The sequence below is a fragment of the Callithrix jacchus genome, chromosome 7 (genome assembly GCF_049354715.1).
Source record: "Callithrix jacchus isolate 240 chromosome 7, calJac240_pri, whole genome shotgun sequence".
Taxonomy (NCBI): Eukaryota; Metazoa; Chordata; class Mammalia; order Primates; family Cebidae; genus Callithrix; species Callithrix jacchus.
Window position 1 is genome coordinate 69,352,319 of NC_133508.1, and position 16,093 is coordinate 69,368,411.

The following is a 16,093-nucleotide window of genomic DNA, read 5'->3' on the forward strand; positions in this document are numbered from 1 at the left end:
TTTTGTATTTTTAGTAGAAACGGGTTTCACTGTGTTAGCCAGGCTGGTTTTGAACTCCTGACCTCAGGTGATCCACCCACCTTGGCCTCCCAGAGTGCTGGGATTACAGGTGTGAGCCATGGTGCCTGGCCAAAGGGCTTTTCTTGATAACCTAACTAAACCACTCTCCACACTGGCCCCACCAAACCTTCCTGTCACAGCTCTGCTGTCTTCACTACCCAAAATTACATTGTTAGTTTACCTCATCCATGTATTCATCAAGTATTTATTGAACTCAACTCATAGATGTTTCAGGCACTGATTTATACTCTGGGGATAAACTGGTGAACAAGATAAACAAGTTCTCCATTAATGATAGTCCCTAGTACTAGGTTAATAAATGTTTGTTGATAAATGAATGGATACAACAATCCTGGTTTTTTTTTCTTTTTCTCTCTCTCTTTTTTTTTTTTTTTTTGAGATGGAGTATTGTTCTGTCACCCAGACTGGTGTGCAGTGGTGGGATCTTGGCTTACTGCAACCTCTGGCTCCTGGGTTCAAGAGATTCTCCTGCCTCAGCCTCCAAAGTAGCTGGGATTATAGCCATGCACCACCACACCCAGCTATTTTTTTTTTTTTTTTTTGAGGGGGAAAGAGTCTTGCTCTGTCACCCATGGAGTGCAGTGGTGCGATCTTGGCTCACTGCAACCTCCACCTCCCCAGTTCAAGTGATTCTCTTGTCTAGCCTCCCAAGTAGCTGGGATTACAGGTGCCCGCCATCACACGCAGCTAATTTTTGTATTTTTAGTAGAGATGGGGTTTCACCATGTTGGGCAGGCTGGTCTTGAACTCCTGACCTCAGGTGATACTCCCGCTTGGGCCTCCCAAATTGCTGGGATTACAGGTGTGAGCCACAACCATCTTATAAAGAGGAGTTATTGGCCTTGTTTTCATATGAGGTCATGACTTGTGTGATGGAGCTGGATTTGAACCTGGCTTGACTTCCTTCCCAGTACTTCTCCACTTTCCCTCCTGACTTTTTTACTGCGTTCACCTATGGGCTGTTTCCTGGCTATTTCTGTTCTCTCTGCCTGGTGATCCAGGACAGAACCACTGACAGACTGGGGCCAATGTGAAGAATCCCAGGCTAGGGGAGAAGGAGGTCTGCTTTGAAGTCCATCCAGCCTTTGCAAGATTAAATGTGATCTTGGAGAGTTCACTGTGCTGCTCTGGGCTTCTGATGTCACATTGTCAGTGGGAAGAAAGTCCTTTGGAAAGTGTGGGGCTGAACATATATATGAGGGGCTGTACCACCAGCCACTGTGGTTCTACCCTGGGCATCTCCCTGGCTTCAGTCCTGGGACTGGCCCCTGCCCCTCCGGGGTGCTCTGCCCACAGCCTTGCCATCCCACAAGTAGCCCTGGGTTCTTGTCTGCCTGGCTGCTGCATGCTCTGAGCTCTTTCCCCAGGGAATTACCCTGGCCATCCAGGAGGCTTGGAGGTGGGCACCCTGCCAAGTCTAGTCTGGTGGCCCTTCCACCTACCATCTGGCAGCTGGGACCCCTGCCTTAGCTCTGGACTTGGGGGCAGGGTGAGTGATCCGCTACTGGATTTGAGTATCTTTGGTCCCCCTAGCCATACTCTGCTGGAGCAGATCACCCACAGACTCCTGGCCTCAGTGTCCTTTCTGTGCCCCTACACCCCATTTGAGGGGTGGGGTCAGCAGATGGGCGGGATCAGTAGTGAAGGTGGGAGGAGAACCTGGAGAGCAGCCCCTCCCCCTCCTCTGCCTGGAGCCGGCGCTCTGCGGCCGGGCGGAAGGGCTCGCATCCCCACAGTGCTGGCACGCCCCGCGCTCTGCTCCGGAGAGGCTGGGTGGGATAGGGAACGTCCCGAGTGGCGCCTGCAGTCATGGTGGTGTTCCTGGGCCGCCACCTCTCGGCGCTTCTAGGGCTGTTTAAGAAGAAGGGTGAGTGGGTGTGGCTTGGGGGGAGGGGAGGGATGCGCGAAGCCACCCTTTGCCAGACCCTTATGTAGAATGGGGGATCAAGGCTGGGCAAGAGTAATGGGATGGGGGCAGGAGGCTGGTAATGAGGCCAGAATCTCCCTTCCGGCTGTGCTTTTGTCCAGTCGCTTTGTTGCTGCCTTTGTCTGGGCCCTGCTTCTGGTATGGGAGGATGGATCCAGGTGTCTCTGACCTTGAAGCCTGCAGCCCTCCCTCGAAGCTTGCGTCCCTGCCGGGGTACCTGCACTTTACTGGGTATAGCCTCCCATTCAAGATGTACTAGCTTTTCCTAGTGTGCAGGGGAGGACAGGATGTGGGGAGCCCAGAAGAGAGGAAAGTAGTGCCATTGGAAGTTGGGGAGCCTGCTCAGTGAAATCCTGCCTAGAGGCCTGAGAATGAAGTTTTGGAGGGAGGGACCTGTTCCTTCTTCCTTCTCCTAGGAATTGGGCTTTCAGACCTGTATTAAGACATAGGGGCCGGAGTTTATTGGACTTTTGAGGGTGGGGGACCCCAGTCTAAGTGTGATCCAGGAGTCCCCTCTGGGAACCCGGAGTTGAGTTCAGGGTCTGCCAGACTCCTGTTGCTGGGTGACCTTAGGCCAGGCCTTTCCCCTTTGAGCCCCTTCTCCACGGGTAAACTCTGGGGATCTAGTGCGTTGGTCTGGTCGGATCTGTTGGGGGGCCTCCTGGCTCTGACCTGTGGGATTCCTGCAAAGTCCCTGGGGCAGGAGCTCTGGCTGTTGACAAATGGGCTGAGGGGAAGAAAGGCTGGTTTCTGAACTGAAGACCCTGCTCCTGGGGCATGGTCCTTTAAAGGGCTTGTTTTGTTCCTGTCCCTTTATAAGGTGCTACCAAGGTCACATGACCCTCCCAGCGCTTTTGCTTATGTTGTGGGTTTCATTTAAAGCGGGGCTGGGGCTGCAAAGTGCTGACACAGTCCCCCATCCCCAGGATTAGATGGCCATCCCCTCCATGGGCGGGGCTTGTAACAGGATCCTTTGTAATGGATCCCTGGCTCCTTTGCTACTGGGGCCAGGGCCAGGGCCTCCAGGAGTGGGGGATACCTGGGACTGTTTCCCCAAGAGAGACTGGAGCTCCCTTGGGCAGGTGGAGGGGCCTGGGTCTTTCTTCTCCCCTCCCCTGCCCATCCTTCCATTAAGGTGCAGCCACATGGGTGAGTAGGGGACCCAGGAGGCCATCTCTCTGGTCTGCATCCCCCTTCCCCACCACCTAGGATTTTCTGGGAATCTGGTTGTAACTCCTGCCAGCTCCCTCTCCTTCCTAATTTTTCATGGTATCTTTTTCCTAGACCTGGGCCAAAGGGTTGCATGAAAAGGGTGGTTTGTTTTCCTGTGAAGTGGGGTTTTGGGTATGGAGGTGAGAGCAATGTATTTGCTATGGGCTATGTGTATACTGGAGATGTCTTTTGTGGGACCCTGAGTGATGTGGGAGTACATAGTTGTATATATACTTGGTTACTGTTTGTTTATATACAGAGCAGAGACTGTGGGTGTTGTATGCTTAAGTGCGGGCTGGATGTGCTCAGTGTGTGTACCTATGTGTGTTTGTATTCAGATGCTCTTTGTTTATATACGTGAACGATGTCTGTGGGTGCTGTGTACATACGCAGTAGACCTGTGTACCTGTGTGCCCTGCATGTGGTACCTTATATGGGGCCCTTTCTGTGGTGTGGGTACTCAGATAGATGTACACTGGGGTGTAGTTTGTGTATGTATAATGGGGACTATGTGTGTTGAGTACATACTCCAGAACTGTGGGTTATGTGTCCAGACTGGGGGAAGGGGGCATTGCTTGTGCAAGGGTCGTGTGTAGTCTGGGGATCATGGATGCCCTTGCCGTGATACGTGTGCATCCCCAGGGCCCAGATGTCTTCACCTCATTTCCCTGCCTCCTCCCTCCAACTAGGCTCTGCCAAGGCTGAGAATGATAAACGTCTAAGTGTAGGGCCCAGCCAGGGTCCAGGGTCTACAGTGGATGAGCACCAGGACAATGTCTTCTTCCCCAGTGGACGACCCCCACACCTGGAAGAGCTGCACACGCAGGCCCAGGAGGGGCTCCGCTCCCTCCAACACCAAGGTAACCTTCCCTTCCCCTCCCCCACGCCCCGCTCCAGTGCTGCTCTCTCAGTTCTCAAAGTCAGGGGCCTAACCCAACATACCCTTCTGGTGTCTTCCAGAGAAACAGAAACTGAATAAGGGTGGCTGGGACCATGGAGACACCCAGAGCATCCAGGTGAGCCCTGCCTTCAGCTCAGTCCTGACTCTTCTCTCCCTGCTTGACTTCTGGCAAGAATGTCTTAGAACCTTTCGGGTCTCAGTTTCCTTCCTCTATCACAAAGGGCTATGCTAAATGACCCCTGAGGGCTAGTCCAAGGTTACTCATGCTAGGTGATGCTGATCTGTGAGTCAAAAGTTCTAGTGGGAGGCTGGGCGCTGTGGCTCATACCTGTGATCCCAGCACTTTGGGAGGCTGAGGCAGACAGATCAGTTGAGGTCAGGAGTTTGAGACCAGCCTGGCCAAGATGGTAAAATCCCACTGAACCAAAGATACAAAAATTAGCCAGCCATGGTGGGAGGTACCTATAATCCCAGCTGCTTCAGAGGCTGAGGCAGGAGAATTGCTTGAACTTGGGAGACAGAGGTTGCAGTACGCCAAGATTGCACCACTGCAGTTCTACCTGGGCAACAGAGTGAGTCTCCATCTCAAAACAAAAATAAAAACCAAAATGTTCCAGTGGGAGCCCTGAGGAACCACCCCACCCCAATCAGGGCCTGATCTTCTTCTTGCCTGATAGTCCTCCCGGACGGGGCCGGATGAAGACAACATCTCCTTCTGCAGCCAGACCACATCCTACTTGGCTGAGAGCTCCACAGCAGAGGACGCACTCTCCATCCGCTCGGAGATGATCCAGCGCAAAGGTGGATTCATGGGCAGGGGAGAGGGCATGGGTAGGGGAGAGGGATGGTGGGCACCATAGGGTCCCAGCATCGGTTTTTTTCCTCCTTATCCACTGTTTCGCCAGGCTCTTTGATTCAGTGAATTCAGAAAACACAGTACCCTGTGTCCTCTTGCATGTTCATGATATACACTGACTATAAAGCAGTTCAGAGTTAGAAAATCTTAACTGTTGGGGGCCTGGTATAACGACCTGTGAGTTGTGTGACCTTGGGAAAACCCTTAACCTCTTTGAACTTCTGTCTGATGTTTTATAAAATTGAGGATAAGTACCTTATTGGAATGAATGCCAAGTGTTTAGCATGCCAACTAACACATAATAATATGTTCACTAAATAATAAGCTATCACTAAAGGGAAATTACCGTTGTTGATTTAGTAGCCTTCCAAAAGTCTTAGGGAAAAGAAGCCTCTATCTTTGTTTAACCTAACCTTGCCCATACCTACCTGACTGCAGAAACCATTTCTTGCAGAGCTCTTATTACAGAAGCAGTGCCCTGCAGAAAGTGCCCTGAGTCCTTTTGCTCTAACAGTTTTTCTCTCCTTGGACTGGCCCCCAGGCTCCACCTTCCGACCCCATGACTCATTTCCCAAATCTGCAAAGTCTGGGCGGCGGCGGCGGGAGCGGCGGAGCACTGTGCTGGGACTCCCACAGCATGTGCAGAAGGAACTTGGTGAGCCTGGGGATAGGAGGGCAGTGGTGGTGGGTGGGGAGCCTTGGTCAACCTCTCTCTGCTGACCCCACCTCTTCCCCGTCCCTTCCAGGCCTGCGGAATGAGCGAGAAGTACCAGGCACGCCCCGGCCTCCTGGTGCACGGGATGCTGTGCGCATCCCCACGGTGGATGGCCGCCCCCAAGGCACCTCAGGGAGGGGGGCCCGGGTGTCCCTGCAGGCGCTGGAGGCAGAAGCAGAGGCTGGCGCTGAAACAGAGGCCATGCTGCAACGCCACATTGACCGTGTCTACCGGGACGACACCTTTGTAGGCCGGTCCACAGGCGCCCGGCCCCCACCATTGACCCGGCCCATGTCCCTAGCAGTGCCTGGACTGACAGGAGGGGCAGGGCCTGCAGAGCCCCTGAGCCCAGCCATGTCCATCTCCCCCCAGGCCACCTACCTGTCGAAGCTGATACCACATGCTGTGCTGCCACCCACAGTGGATGTGGTGGCCCTGGGCCGCTGCAGCCTGCGCACACTAAGCCGCTGCAGCCTGCACTCAGCCAGCCCGGCCTCCGTCCGCTCGCTGGGGCGCTTCTCCTCGGTCTCCAGCCCACCGCCCCGCAGCCGCCATCCTTCCTCCTCCAGTGACACCTGGAGCCACTCTCAATCCTCTGACACCATTGTGTCTGATGGTTCCACCCTCTCTTCTAAGGGTGGCTCTGAGGGCCAGCCAGAGGGCTCTGTGGCCAGCAGTAGTATGGCACCCCCTGCCCAGGGAGGCAGTGGGAGGGGCTCCCCCAGTGGGGGCAGCACTGCTGAGGCTTCAGACACACTCAGCATTCGAAGCAGTGGGCAGTTGTCTGGCCGGAGTGTGTCCCTACGTAAGCTGAAGCGGCCTCCACCCCCTCCCCGCCGGACCCACTCCCTCCATCAGCGGGGCTTAGCAGTGCCTGACGGGCCCTTAGGGTTGCCCCCAAAGCCTGAGCGTAAGCAGCAGCCCCAACTGCCTCGGCCACCCCCCACTGGTGGCTCAGAAGGGGTGGGGGCAGCACCCTGTCCATCCAACCCAGCGAACAGCTGGGTGGCCTGCTTGTCTCCGGGTGGCTCCCGGCGCCCCCCACGCTCCCCAGAACGGACGCTTTCACCCTCCAGTGGATACTCTAGCCAAAGTGGTACTCCCACCCTCCCTCCCAAGGGCCTGGCAGGTGCCCCTGCTTCGCCAGGCAAGGCCCAGCCCCCTAAGCCAGAGCGTGTCATGTCGCTTCGCTCCCCTGGGGCCTCCGTGTCCTCTTCTCTCACGTCTCTGTGTTCCTCCTCCTCTGACCCAGCCCCCTCAGACCGCTCTGGGCCACAGATGTTGACCCCCCTGGGTGACAGGTTTGTCATACCTCCTCACCCCAAGGTGCCTGCCCCCTTCTCCCCACCTCCCTCCAAGCTCAAGAGCCCCAAACTAGCTGCCCCTGCTCCAGCTACCCCTGCTGTAGTTACTGCACCTGTCTCTACCACTGATGCAGGTCCTCAGTCCCCTTCCACTCCCCAGACATCCTTGACCCGACTGCAGGAGTCTCCCATCGTCTCCAAAGACCAGTCGCCCCCACCATCCCCACCCCCATCTTATCATCCACCCCCACCACCCACTAAGAAGCCAGAGGTGGTTGTGGAGGCGCCATCTGCACCAGAGACTGCCGAGGAGCCCCTCCAAGATCCCAACTGGCCCCCACCTCCACCCCCTACCCCTGAGGAGCAGGACCTGTCCATGGCTGACTTCCCTCCACCTGAGGAGGCCTTTTTCTCTGTGGCCAGCCCTGAGCCTGCAGTCCCTTCAGGCTCCCCAGAGCTTGTCAGCTCCCTGGCTGCTTCATCCTCCTCAGCTACTGCTTCGAAGAGTCAGCCCCCGGGTAGCTCAGACCCTCCTCCAGCTCCACCAGCCCCAGCTCCTGCTAGTTCTGCTCCAGGGCTTGTGGCCAAGCTCCCTCAGAAGGAACCAGTGGGCAGCAGCAAGAGCGGCGGGCCTCCCAGGGAGGACACGGGTACACCCCTGGTCACACCCTCGCTCCTGCAGATGGTGCGGCTGCGCTCCGTGGGTGCTCCAGCAGGGGTTCCCACCCCGGCACTGGGGCCCTCAGCCCCCCAGAAGCCACTACGAAGGGCCCTGTCAGGGCGGGCCAGCCCGGTGCCTGCCCTCTCCTCAGGGCTCCATGCTGCCGTCCGACTCAAGGCCTCCAGCCTGGCTGCCAGCGAGGGCCTCTCAAGTGCCCAGCCCAATGGACCACCTGAGGCAGAGCCACGGCCTCCTCAGTCCCCTGCCTTGATGGCCAGCTTCATCTTCTCCAAGGGCACTAAGAAGCTGCAGCTGGAGCGGCCTGTGTCCCCCGAGACCCAGGCTGACCTCCAGCGGAATCTGGTGGCTGAACTCCGGAGCATCTCAGAACAGCGGCCATCCCAGGCCCCAAAGAAGTCACCTAAGGCTCCCCCGCCTGTGGCCCGCAAGCCACCTGTGGCAGTCCCTCCACCCGCGTCCCCCAGTTACACTCGAGCTGAGCCCCTTACTGCTCCTCCCACCAACGGGCTCCCTCACACCCAGGACAGGACTAAGGGGGAGCTGGCGGAGAATGGAGGTGTCGTGCAGCTGGTGGGCCCAGAGGAGAACATGGGCCTCCCAGGCTCAGGTACAGTGGGCAGTGCCGGGGTGGGGTCCCATTGCTGATGCAGGAAAGTAGGAATCTGATGACCTGCCAGGGGGGATTTGCTCTTGGATCTTTAACTTTTCTGGTCTGAGGATGTGTGGGAAGGGTGAGCTGTCACCCTTGCTGGGCCCCAGAGGAGAATGGTGTGTGAGCCTGAGGCCTACTGTGTTAGAATTCCAACTTTGCCCCTTTCCCTACCCTTCCTAGCTGCAATGTAAAGTGTGGGGCAGTGACACCTATTATAGTGTCAGAACATTTGTAAGGTGTCCAGCCCAGTGCTTCGGGCACAGTAAGTCAAAGGGTTAAGAAGGTTGGGTGAAGGTATGCCTTGTTTGGGCTCCTCGTGCCAGAACCAAGCCAAGAGGCCCCTTGCTAAGTGTCCCTTTTTCTCCCCTAGACTCACAGAAGGAGCTGGCCTGACCACCAGGCACCTCATTGGCACTGCTGACCCATCCCAGAAACACAATCTCAGGGACCCGAGCAGCTCCAAGGACGAGGATACAGCAGACACAACCTAATAGAGAGGGCGCCTGCAGCCTTAACCTCCACGGCCTTCGATACTTATGCAAGCCTGGTGTTGCTCCTGTCCTCCGAATCATCCCGAGCTCATGCCTTTTCCCAAATGGGTTCACCTCCGGCAGTAGCCGCTTCAGTCTTGGCCTTAGCCTCATTTTGAAGGAGGTAGCTGGTGGGAGAGGGTGGCTGCGCCCCCTGCTGGCCCTGAGGTCTCAGAGTTGGGAGCAGGACACCTTACCTGAGTTTCATTTTTTTTTCATGTCCAAACCATGCACATACTATAGTCCAGAATCAAAGCACTTTTGAAAGTGGCTGCATGGCCATCCTCCAGGGCCCAGGAAGCTGCATTCCAAGGGCCTGTTTACATAGCAGTGGAATCCATTCCCGGCAGTCAGCCCATAGCTTGGGACCAGTCTGCCCCCCTCCCCAATCCAGTTTACTCCTCTTGGTTCTTGGAGGTGGCCAAGTCATTGTGTTCCCACAGGCTTCCCTAGGCTGGGGGCAGGGGTGGGGCTGTAGAATTCCAAAGCACAAAAGGTGCAGAGGGGACTAGCCTTCCTGTGCCTCAACTTACCAACCAACCCCCTGCCTTCCAGTTCTGCCAGGTGCTCCATGCCAGGGACAAGTAGGAGACTGCCAGGGCCCAAAGAGATGGGTGAGCAGAGCAGTAGAGTCACCTTGGGGCACTTGGCAGTGTCAAGCACCTGCCCCTTGCCTCCTTGAGCACGCTGGGGTGGGTGGGCACCCAGCAGTTCAGAGGCAGGAGCCTTTGGGCTGAGCAAGCACCGAGAAGGTGGATGGAAGGGAGCACCTGGTGGCAGAGAGCTTCCTTGGGCAGTGCGCCCAGGCCTGGCCCTCTGGACTTCATTCTCTGACCTTTCTACTCATTTTGGTGCATGTCCTTTCTGCAGCTGCCTTTCAGCACATGTGGTTCCACTGCAGGGAGCTGACGCTGAGTGACAAGGATGGGAAGCCACAGGTGCATTTTACTCGTCTTCCCTAGTCAGTGAAGGGCATCCAGTGCTCTAGGGCAGGCTGGGTGGTGGTCCCCTAGGTATCAGGCTCTCCTACCACACCCTCCCCCAGGAATGTTAACCTTTCTGTTTTCAGCCTGTGCCACCTGTCTAGGCAAGCTGGCTTCCCCATTGGCCCCTGTGGCTCCACAGCAGCGTAGCTGCCCCGCAGGGCGACCCCTTCTTTCTTGATCCTCTTTCTTCAACAGTGACTTGGGCTTGAATCTGGCAAGGAACCCTGCTTTTAGCTTCACCACCAGGGAGAGAGGTTGACATGACCCCCACCCCCGCTCACCAAGAGCTGGGAACAGAGGGGATGTGGTGAGACCCAGGTTCCTCTGGCCCTCTCCAGGGCTTTTTCAGCTTGTCACTACTGTCTTCTCCCTGTAGCTAATCTAATCAACCAATGTCCTTCCCTTGCTTGTGGGCAGTGGAGAGTGCTGCTGGGTGTATGCTGCACCTGCCCACTGAGTTGGGGAAAGAGGATAATCAGTGAGCACTGTTCTGCCCAGAGCTCACCCCCTAGGATCCACGACTGAGTCAAAGCTGCATGAAACCAGGCCCTGCCAGCAAACTAGGACCCGCTGGAGGCAGGAGGGAGCCTGATGTCTGTCTCCGTCCCTCCCCTCCTCCAACGTTACTGGAACTCTATCTTGTTAGGATCTTCTGAGCTTGTTTCACTGCTGGGTGGGACAGAGGACAGGGGAAGGGAGGGTCTAGAAGAGGCAACCCTTCTTTGTCCTCTGGGGTAAATAAGCTTGACCTAGAGCAAATGGAGACCAAAAGCCTCTGATTTTTAATTTCCATAAAATGTTAGAAGTATATATATACATATATATATTTCTTTAAATTTTTGAGTCTTTGATATGTCTAAATAAAAAAATCCATTCCCTCTGCCCTGAAGCCTGAGTGAGACACATGAAAAAAAACTGTGTTTCATTTTAAAGGTGTTAATTAAATGATTGAAACTTGGCTGTGGCTGCTGCTGCTTAATGGGGGAGGGACAGGGCAGTGGTCTGGGCCCACATTTAGAAGGGAAAATGTTTTGCCTGCTGTACATATTGGACCCAAGTGTGGGCCTCTTCTGCTTACTACTACCAAAGGGACAGTCAAGGTGTCTCGTCCATCCTGCGCCACCCAAGCCCCTATTACAGGGTCAAGAAACCCCAGGCTAGGTGAGGGGCCAGCAGCTGCCTCACACTTGTGTTCTCTCCTGAGATGGTCTAGCTCATAGGCCACATCCAGACACCCTTGTTCAGACATTTTATTTGAATTTATGACAGTGATGGGGATTTGACTGAGATGGCTTATGAAGAAGTATCCTACCCTCTCTGAAGACAGAATCACTCTCTGCCATCCAGCATGCAGCTGGTTTAGGGAGTGTCCCAGCCTAGCTGGACCAAGGGAAATTCCAGGAGCCATGGGGCAGGCCCTGCCCCCCCAGTGCCAAGCCTCAGGCTAAGCAGACATCAGGAAAGCTGCCAACCACTTGGTAGACCACTAGGTTCTGTTTTCCCTTCCCTTTCCTTTTCAAATCCCACAATTTCCTGCTGGAGAGAAGCTGTAATTAGCCCAGTCTGGGTACTAGAGCCCAGGTAGAGGTGCAACTGCTGGGATAACTCCAAGAAAACCTGGGCACCAATATTTTTCCAATTACAAGGACTGTGGCATAAATTTTTAAATGAGTTATATCGAAAACAGATACCTCAAGTCAGCTGTCAAGGGAAAAAGGTAGGGCTGGACTCCCTGCTGCTGCCCAGCCCTTGTTAGGGGTCAGTCTCTCACTGCAGCCAGACCGGAAGATCCTGGGTTCTGGGGAGGGTGAGCTAGCTGCCCCTTACTGAGTTCTGCACCTAATAAACAGTCCAAACCTGCTGCTTCCGTGTCCTGAAAGATGGGTAAACAGGGATGGAGCAGACTGAAGACACAGATCAGCAGACTGATGGATGGAGCAGACTGAAGACAGCAGATGACTCAGTGGTGGGAAAAGGGAGGAAGACACTGGGCTGGCTAGCTAATGTTCCCCCCTTTCAGCGATTTACAGGAAATGGACCCCAGCTTGGTCATGAAGTTGGTTTGCTTCCACTGTGCGATGCACTCCTCAGAAATTTTAAAGTCAGCCTGGACAAGATAACAAAAGAGATTTTAATGATGGTGGTGGGACTACAAGAAAACTCTTATATACCAGCAGGGTAAGCTGGCTCAGCTTTTCTAAGAGATGCTTGTCAAAAGCTTTCACGTTCATATCTTTTGACTCAAGTAAGTTCATTTTAGGGAAGTTTAAGAATATAATCCTAAGTGTAAAGGCCTATGTACCAAGACATCTGTCACATCATTCTAATAGTAAAAAAAGCTCAGAATAACCTTAATGTCTAGTAAGAGTTCAGATTTTGATAATTATGGTAGAATACTATACAGTGCAGCCCCCTTCAACGTTTCAAGAAGATGGGGAAACTTTTCATGCATAAAGATAAATTTAAAAATCATTCCCAGCACTTTGAGAGGCCAAAGTGGGTGGATCATCTAAGATCAGGAGTTTGAGACAAGCCTAGCCAACATGCACTCTAGCCTGGGCGACAGAGCAAGACTTTGTCTTGGAAAAAAAAAAATCATGGCCAGGTACAGTAGTAGCTCATGCCTATAATTCCAGTGCTTTGTGAGGCCAAGGCGGGAGAATCACTTGAGTCCAGGAGGTTTACAGGCTTGAGGTTACAGGGAGCTATGATGGTACCACTGTAATCCAGCTCAGGTGACAGAGTGAGACACTGTTTCTAATTAATAAACAGATTATCCCTCCTAGCATAGCAAAAGACCAGAAGGAAATAATCACTAATGACATTCTTTAGTATCTCTAGGTGGCGGAACTAGGATATTTTGTTTTATTCATTTTTCTCCTATATTTTAGACATTTTTTACTATAAAAATTTATTTTATATAAAAAAAGAGAGCTTCACAAAGTGAGACTAGAAAACCAGGAAAGGAGGGAGTGGGCAAAGCAAATGGCCTCATGCAGGAGGATAGAGAGTGGAAACTACTCTCAATGTCCTCCAGAAGCACTCATATAACTAAGGAAATACGGTATTAACTAGAAAGAGTCACATGATTGTTAGTTCCACAAGGAGAGTCAACTCCTGCTGCTTTATTCACTGATGTAGCCCAAGCACCCAGAACAGCGCCTGACACCTACATTATGGACTCGGTATTTGTTAAATGAATGAATGAATAAATTCAGGGATGGCTGCGGCAGGTCAGATCTTCACTGTCCAGAAGGCAAGGAGACAATGAGTGCTCTAAACTCAAGGTGGGCAGGAGAGACCCTGGGAGGGTTCTGATCCTGGCCTCATCATTTCTTTCTTTTTTGAGATGGACTTTTGCACAGTTGCCAGGCTGGAGTGCAATGGTGCAATCTTGGCTCACTGCAACCTCCACCACCCAGGTTCAAGCGATTCTCCTGCCTCAGCCTCTTGCCTGATTGCAGGCACCCACCACCATGCCCAGCTTTTTTTGTATTTTTAGTAGAGACAAGATTTTACCATGTTGGCCAGGCTGGTCTTGAACTCCTGACTTCAGGTGATCTGCCTGCCTTGGCCTCCCAAAGTGCTGGGATTACGGGTGTTAGTCACCGTGCCCGGCTGTGGCCTCATAATTTCTGATGACATTATGTGGCCTTGTCAGGTATCTTGCCAGGTAAAATCTCCTATCACAGACTGAAGATCAAATGAAGAAATGTCTGAAGTCCCTCACACAGGAACTTAAATGATCTGTCAGAGATGCGAAGTCCTAAGACCCCCATGTTCCTCAGGAACCTTGAATTCAGAAAGGTCTGGAGAGAAGGAGGAAGAGAGGGGCTCAAATGCAGGAACTCCCAACTGGGAGAGGGGCAGCTATGGCTTCAGGAGTAGGACAGTCTGGGGACACAGTCCAGGCAGCCCAGCCAATAAGGGGAATTACAGCTGTTTACCTGCAACTTCTCAAAGACCTTCTTCTTGGGCTTGAGCTCCTCATCTGGTTGGCCCTTTTCATAGCCCTTCACAAACACTCGCTCACCAGGAGCAGAGCCTGCCGGAGGGTCCAGAGGTTCAACCTGGCGGTTTATCCCTTCTCTGGGAAGACACACAGGACAAGGGAAGGGTGAGGCTATGGATGGCTTCCAGTAACTGTGGAGGCCAAAGCAATCCCAGCCTTTACACCGGGGCCCTAATGGGATTTAGGGCATCCTTCGTATCAGAGCCCCAGGAGGTCCTCTTATCTTGCTACATCTCTGCATATCATCAGGGTTAGAGTAACCCAGGATATACAAAAATCCTGTGTCAGGAGAGATACCAAAATCTGTGTTTCTACGGGAAGAAGTATAAAATAGCACAGCAAGGACTTTATAGCCATCAGAACTGGGATTAGAATCTCTGCGCCACTCCTTACTAGTAGTAAGACTTGGGCATGTACTGCTTTGAGTCCTCCATTTCTATTTTAACAAAATTATCTATAGGTAAAATGCTTCATTGACAGTACTTGTACGATAAGTCCTTCATGCATCAACTTTTGGCATTAGCAAGGAAGAGGCACGTGTTCTCAGAGCTTCTACCTGGCGTGTGGAAGGACATCAGATGGGATGATTCCCCACTCTTCCTGGCCTCCCCAGGTTCTGTGCCCCACCCCAAGTCCTCACTCACATAGAAGCACACAGAAGCATGCCTTGGGACTCGACTCCTCTCATCTTCTGGGGTTTCAGGTTGCACAGCACCACTACCAGCCTGTCCTGCAGCTCCTCCTTGGGCACAAACTGTACCAGGCCGCTCACCACAGTCCGTGGTTCAGCTTCCCCCACGTCAATCTTCTCCACATACAGGCTGTCTGCATCTGGGTGCTGCCAACAAGAGATGTCAGGAGGAAGAGGATCATCATCAATTAGAGGAGCAGCCTGGTGAACTCTTGGATTCCAGTAAGGAATGTCCCACTCTTTATAGAGGCCCCTGGAAGGACCCTCTAGAGCTAACTTTCTTTCCAGGTCCCAGATAGCAGACAGGAGAACGGGCTCTGAAGGTATATTCTGCTCTCAACTGAGGCCAGATTTGACTAAAATGGACCTAGAAGCTTGGGTAAGAGGTGGAAGGATATTTAATAGAGATGAAATGGCCCAGACTGTCTAGATGGCTACCATTACAGTGCACATGCAGTACCACATAGGTCCTAGGTGGGCTGGGAGATGGGAGGGGCACAACTGCTGGCCTTGCCATCTGATGCAGGTGCATCAGCATTGATCTCAGGGTAGTTTTGGTGGTTGGGGTATACAGTGAAAAGCAAACCAATGCTCAAGGGAAAAGAAGCCCAGAACAATGGGTCCAGGCCACTGGGTGTAAAATCTTCTGTCTCTGGGAAAAAGGAAATCTTCCCTCCACCACTTTCTGAAGGGGGCCAAGTGGCCTGTTCAAGATAAGGCCTGTAGCTAGACCAGGCAGGCTGGCAGAGACCAGGTGAGTCCATCAGACCGAATTTAACAGACAAACATGTTAAACATCTGCACCCTCTGCTGAGTTCCTGGCTGTGTTTGGTTGCGTAATGTCCACAGGCAACAATCACAACAGAAAGCCTGCTGCCTGGAATTAGACACCTGCACTCTGACTTGCAATATGACCTCAGGATGTTACTTCCCATCTCCAGGCCACGTTTCCTCCAGATGGAAACAGACAAACCTGACCCAATCTGCTTCTCTGCAATGTGATAAAAAATGAGTACCTTCTCCACAGTGATGATTTTCCCCACACGGATATCCAGCCGGGATGGGATGACCTCCTCTGGTTCTGAATTCTTGGCAGGGCCTTTGGCCATTGACTCTGGGAATGAGAAGAACCCCATGAGGTAGAATTCTTCCCCATGGCAGGTCAGCTGCTGATCCCACCATGTGAAGACACTGAGATTAGGTAAGATTTAGTGTAGAATCCTGAGTCTAAACACTGAGTTATAGTTTCTTTATTTTATTTTTTATTTTTTTGAGATGGAGTTTCGCTCTCATTACCCAGGCTGGAGTGCCATGGCATGATCTCGGCTCACTGCAACCTCCGCCTTCTGGGTTCAAGCAATTCTCCTGCCTCAGCCTCCCAAGTAGCTGGGACTAGAGGCATGCACCATCATGCCCAGCTAAGTTTTATATTTTTAGTAGAGACAGGGTTTCACCATGTTGACCAGGATGGTCTTGATCTCTTGACCTCGTGATCCACCCGCCTCAGCCTCCCAAAGTGCTGGGATTATAGGTGTGATCCACTG

The 16,093-nt window shown here is 53.1% G+C and overlaps 2 protein-coding genes across 5 annotated transcripts in view; one reads left to right on the forward strand and one right to left on the reverse strand.

Moving 5' to 3' along the window:
• NHSL3 (NHS like 3) overlaps positions 1 to 10,804 on the forward strand; it is a 32,570-nt gene extending 21,766 nt beyond the window's left edge. For 2 of the 3 annotated variants that reach the window (XM_009000839.5, XM_009000840.5), the window contains exons 2-7: positions 3,910 to 4,080; positions 4,181 to 4,236; positions 4,799 to 4,922; positions 5,519 to 5,632; positions 5,724 to 8,285; positions 8,701 to 10,804. In XM_009000839.5, coding sequence (XP_008999087.3) covers positions 3,910 to 4,080; positions 4,181 to 4,236; positions 4,799 to 4,922; positions 5,519 to 5,632; positions 5,724 to 8,285; positions 8,701 to 8,723 — 3,050 coding nt within the window. In that variant the 3' untranslated portion in view covers positions 8,724 to 10,804. Of the gene's footprint in view, positions 1 to 1,767; positions 1,949 to 3,909; positions 4,081 to 4,180; positions 4,237 to 4,798; positions 4,923 to 5,518; positions 5,633 to 5,723; positions 8,286 to 8,700 lie in introns of those variants that run through there. The other variant, XM_009000841.5, reaches the window with a different exon arrangement.
• A 279-nt stretch (positions 10,805 to 11,083) lies between these two features.
• Positions 11,084 to 16,093, reverse strand: part of YARS1 (tyrosyl-tRNA synthetase 1) — a 39,773-nt gene continuing 34,763 nt past the window's right edge. The window contains exons 10-13 of one of the 2 annotated variants that reach the window (XM_002750582.7): positions 15,566 to 15,663; positions 14,503 to 14,696; positions 13,794 to 13,935; positions 11,084 to 11,953 (exon numbers count right to left, since the gene is read on the reverse strand). In XM_002750582.7, coding sequence (XP_002750628.1) covers positions 11,843 to 11,953; positions 13,794 to 13,935; positions 14,503 to 14,696; positions 15,566 to 15,663 — 545 coding nt within the window. In that variant the 3' untranslated portion in view covers positions 11,084 to 11,842. Of the gene's footprint in view, positions 13,656 to 13,793; positions 13,936 to 14,502; positions 14,697 to 15,565; positions 15,664 to 16,093 lie in introns of both variants that reach the window. The other variant, XM_054259102.2, reaches the window with a different exon arrangement.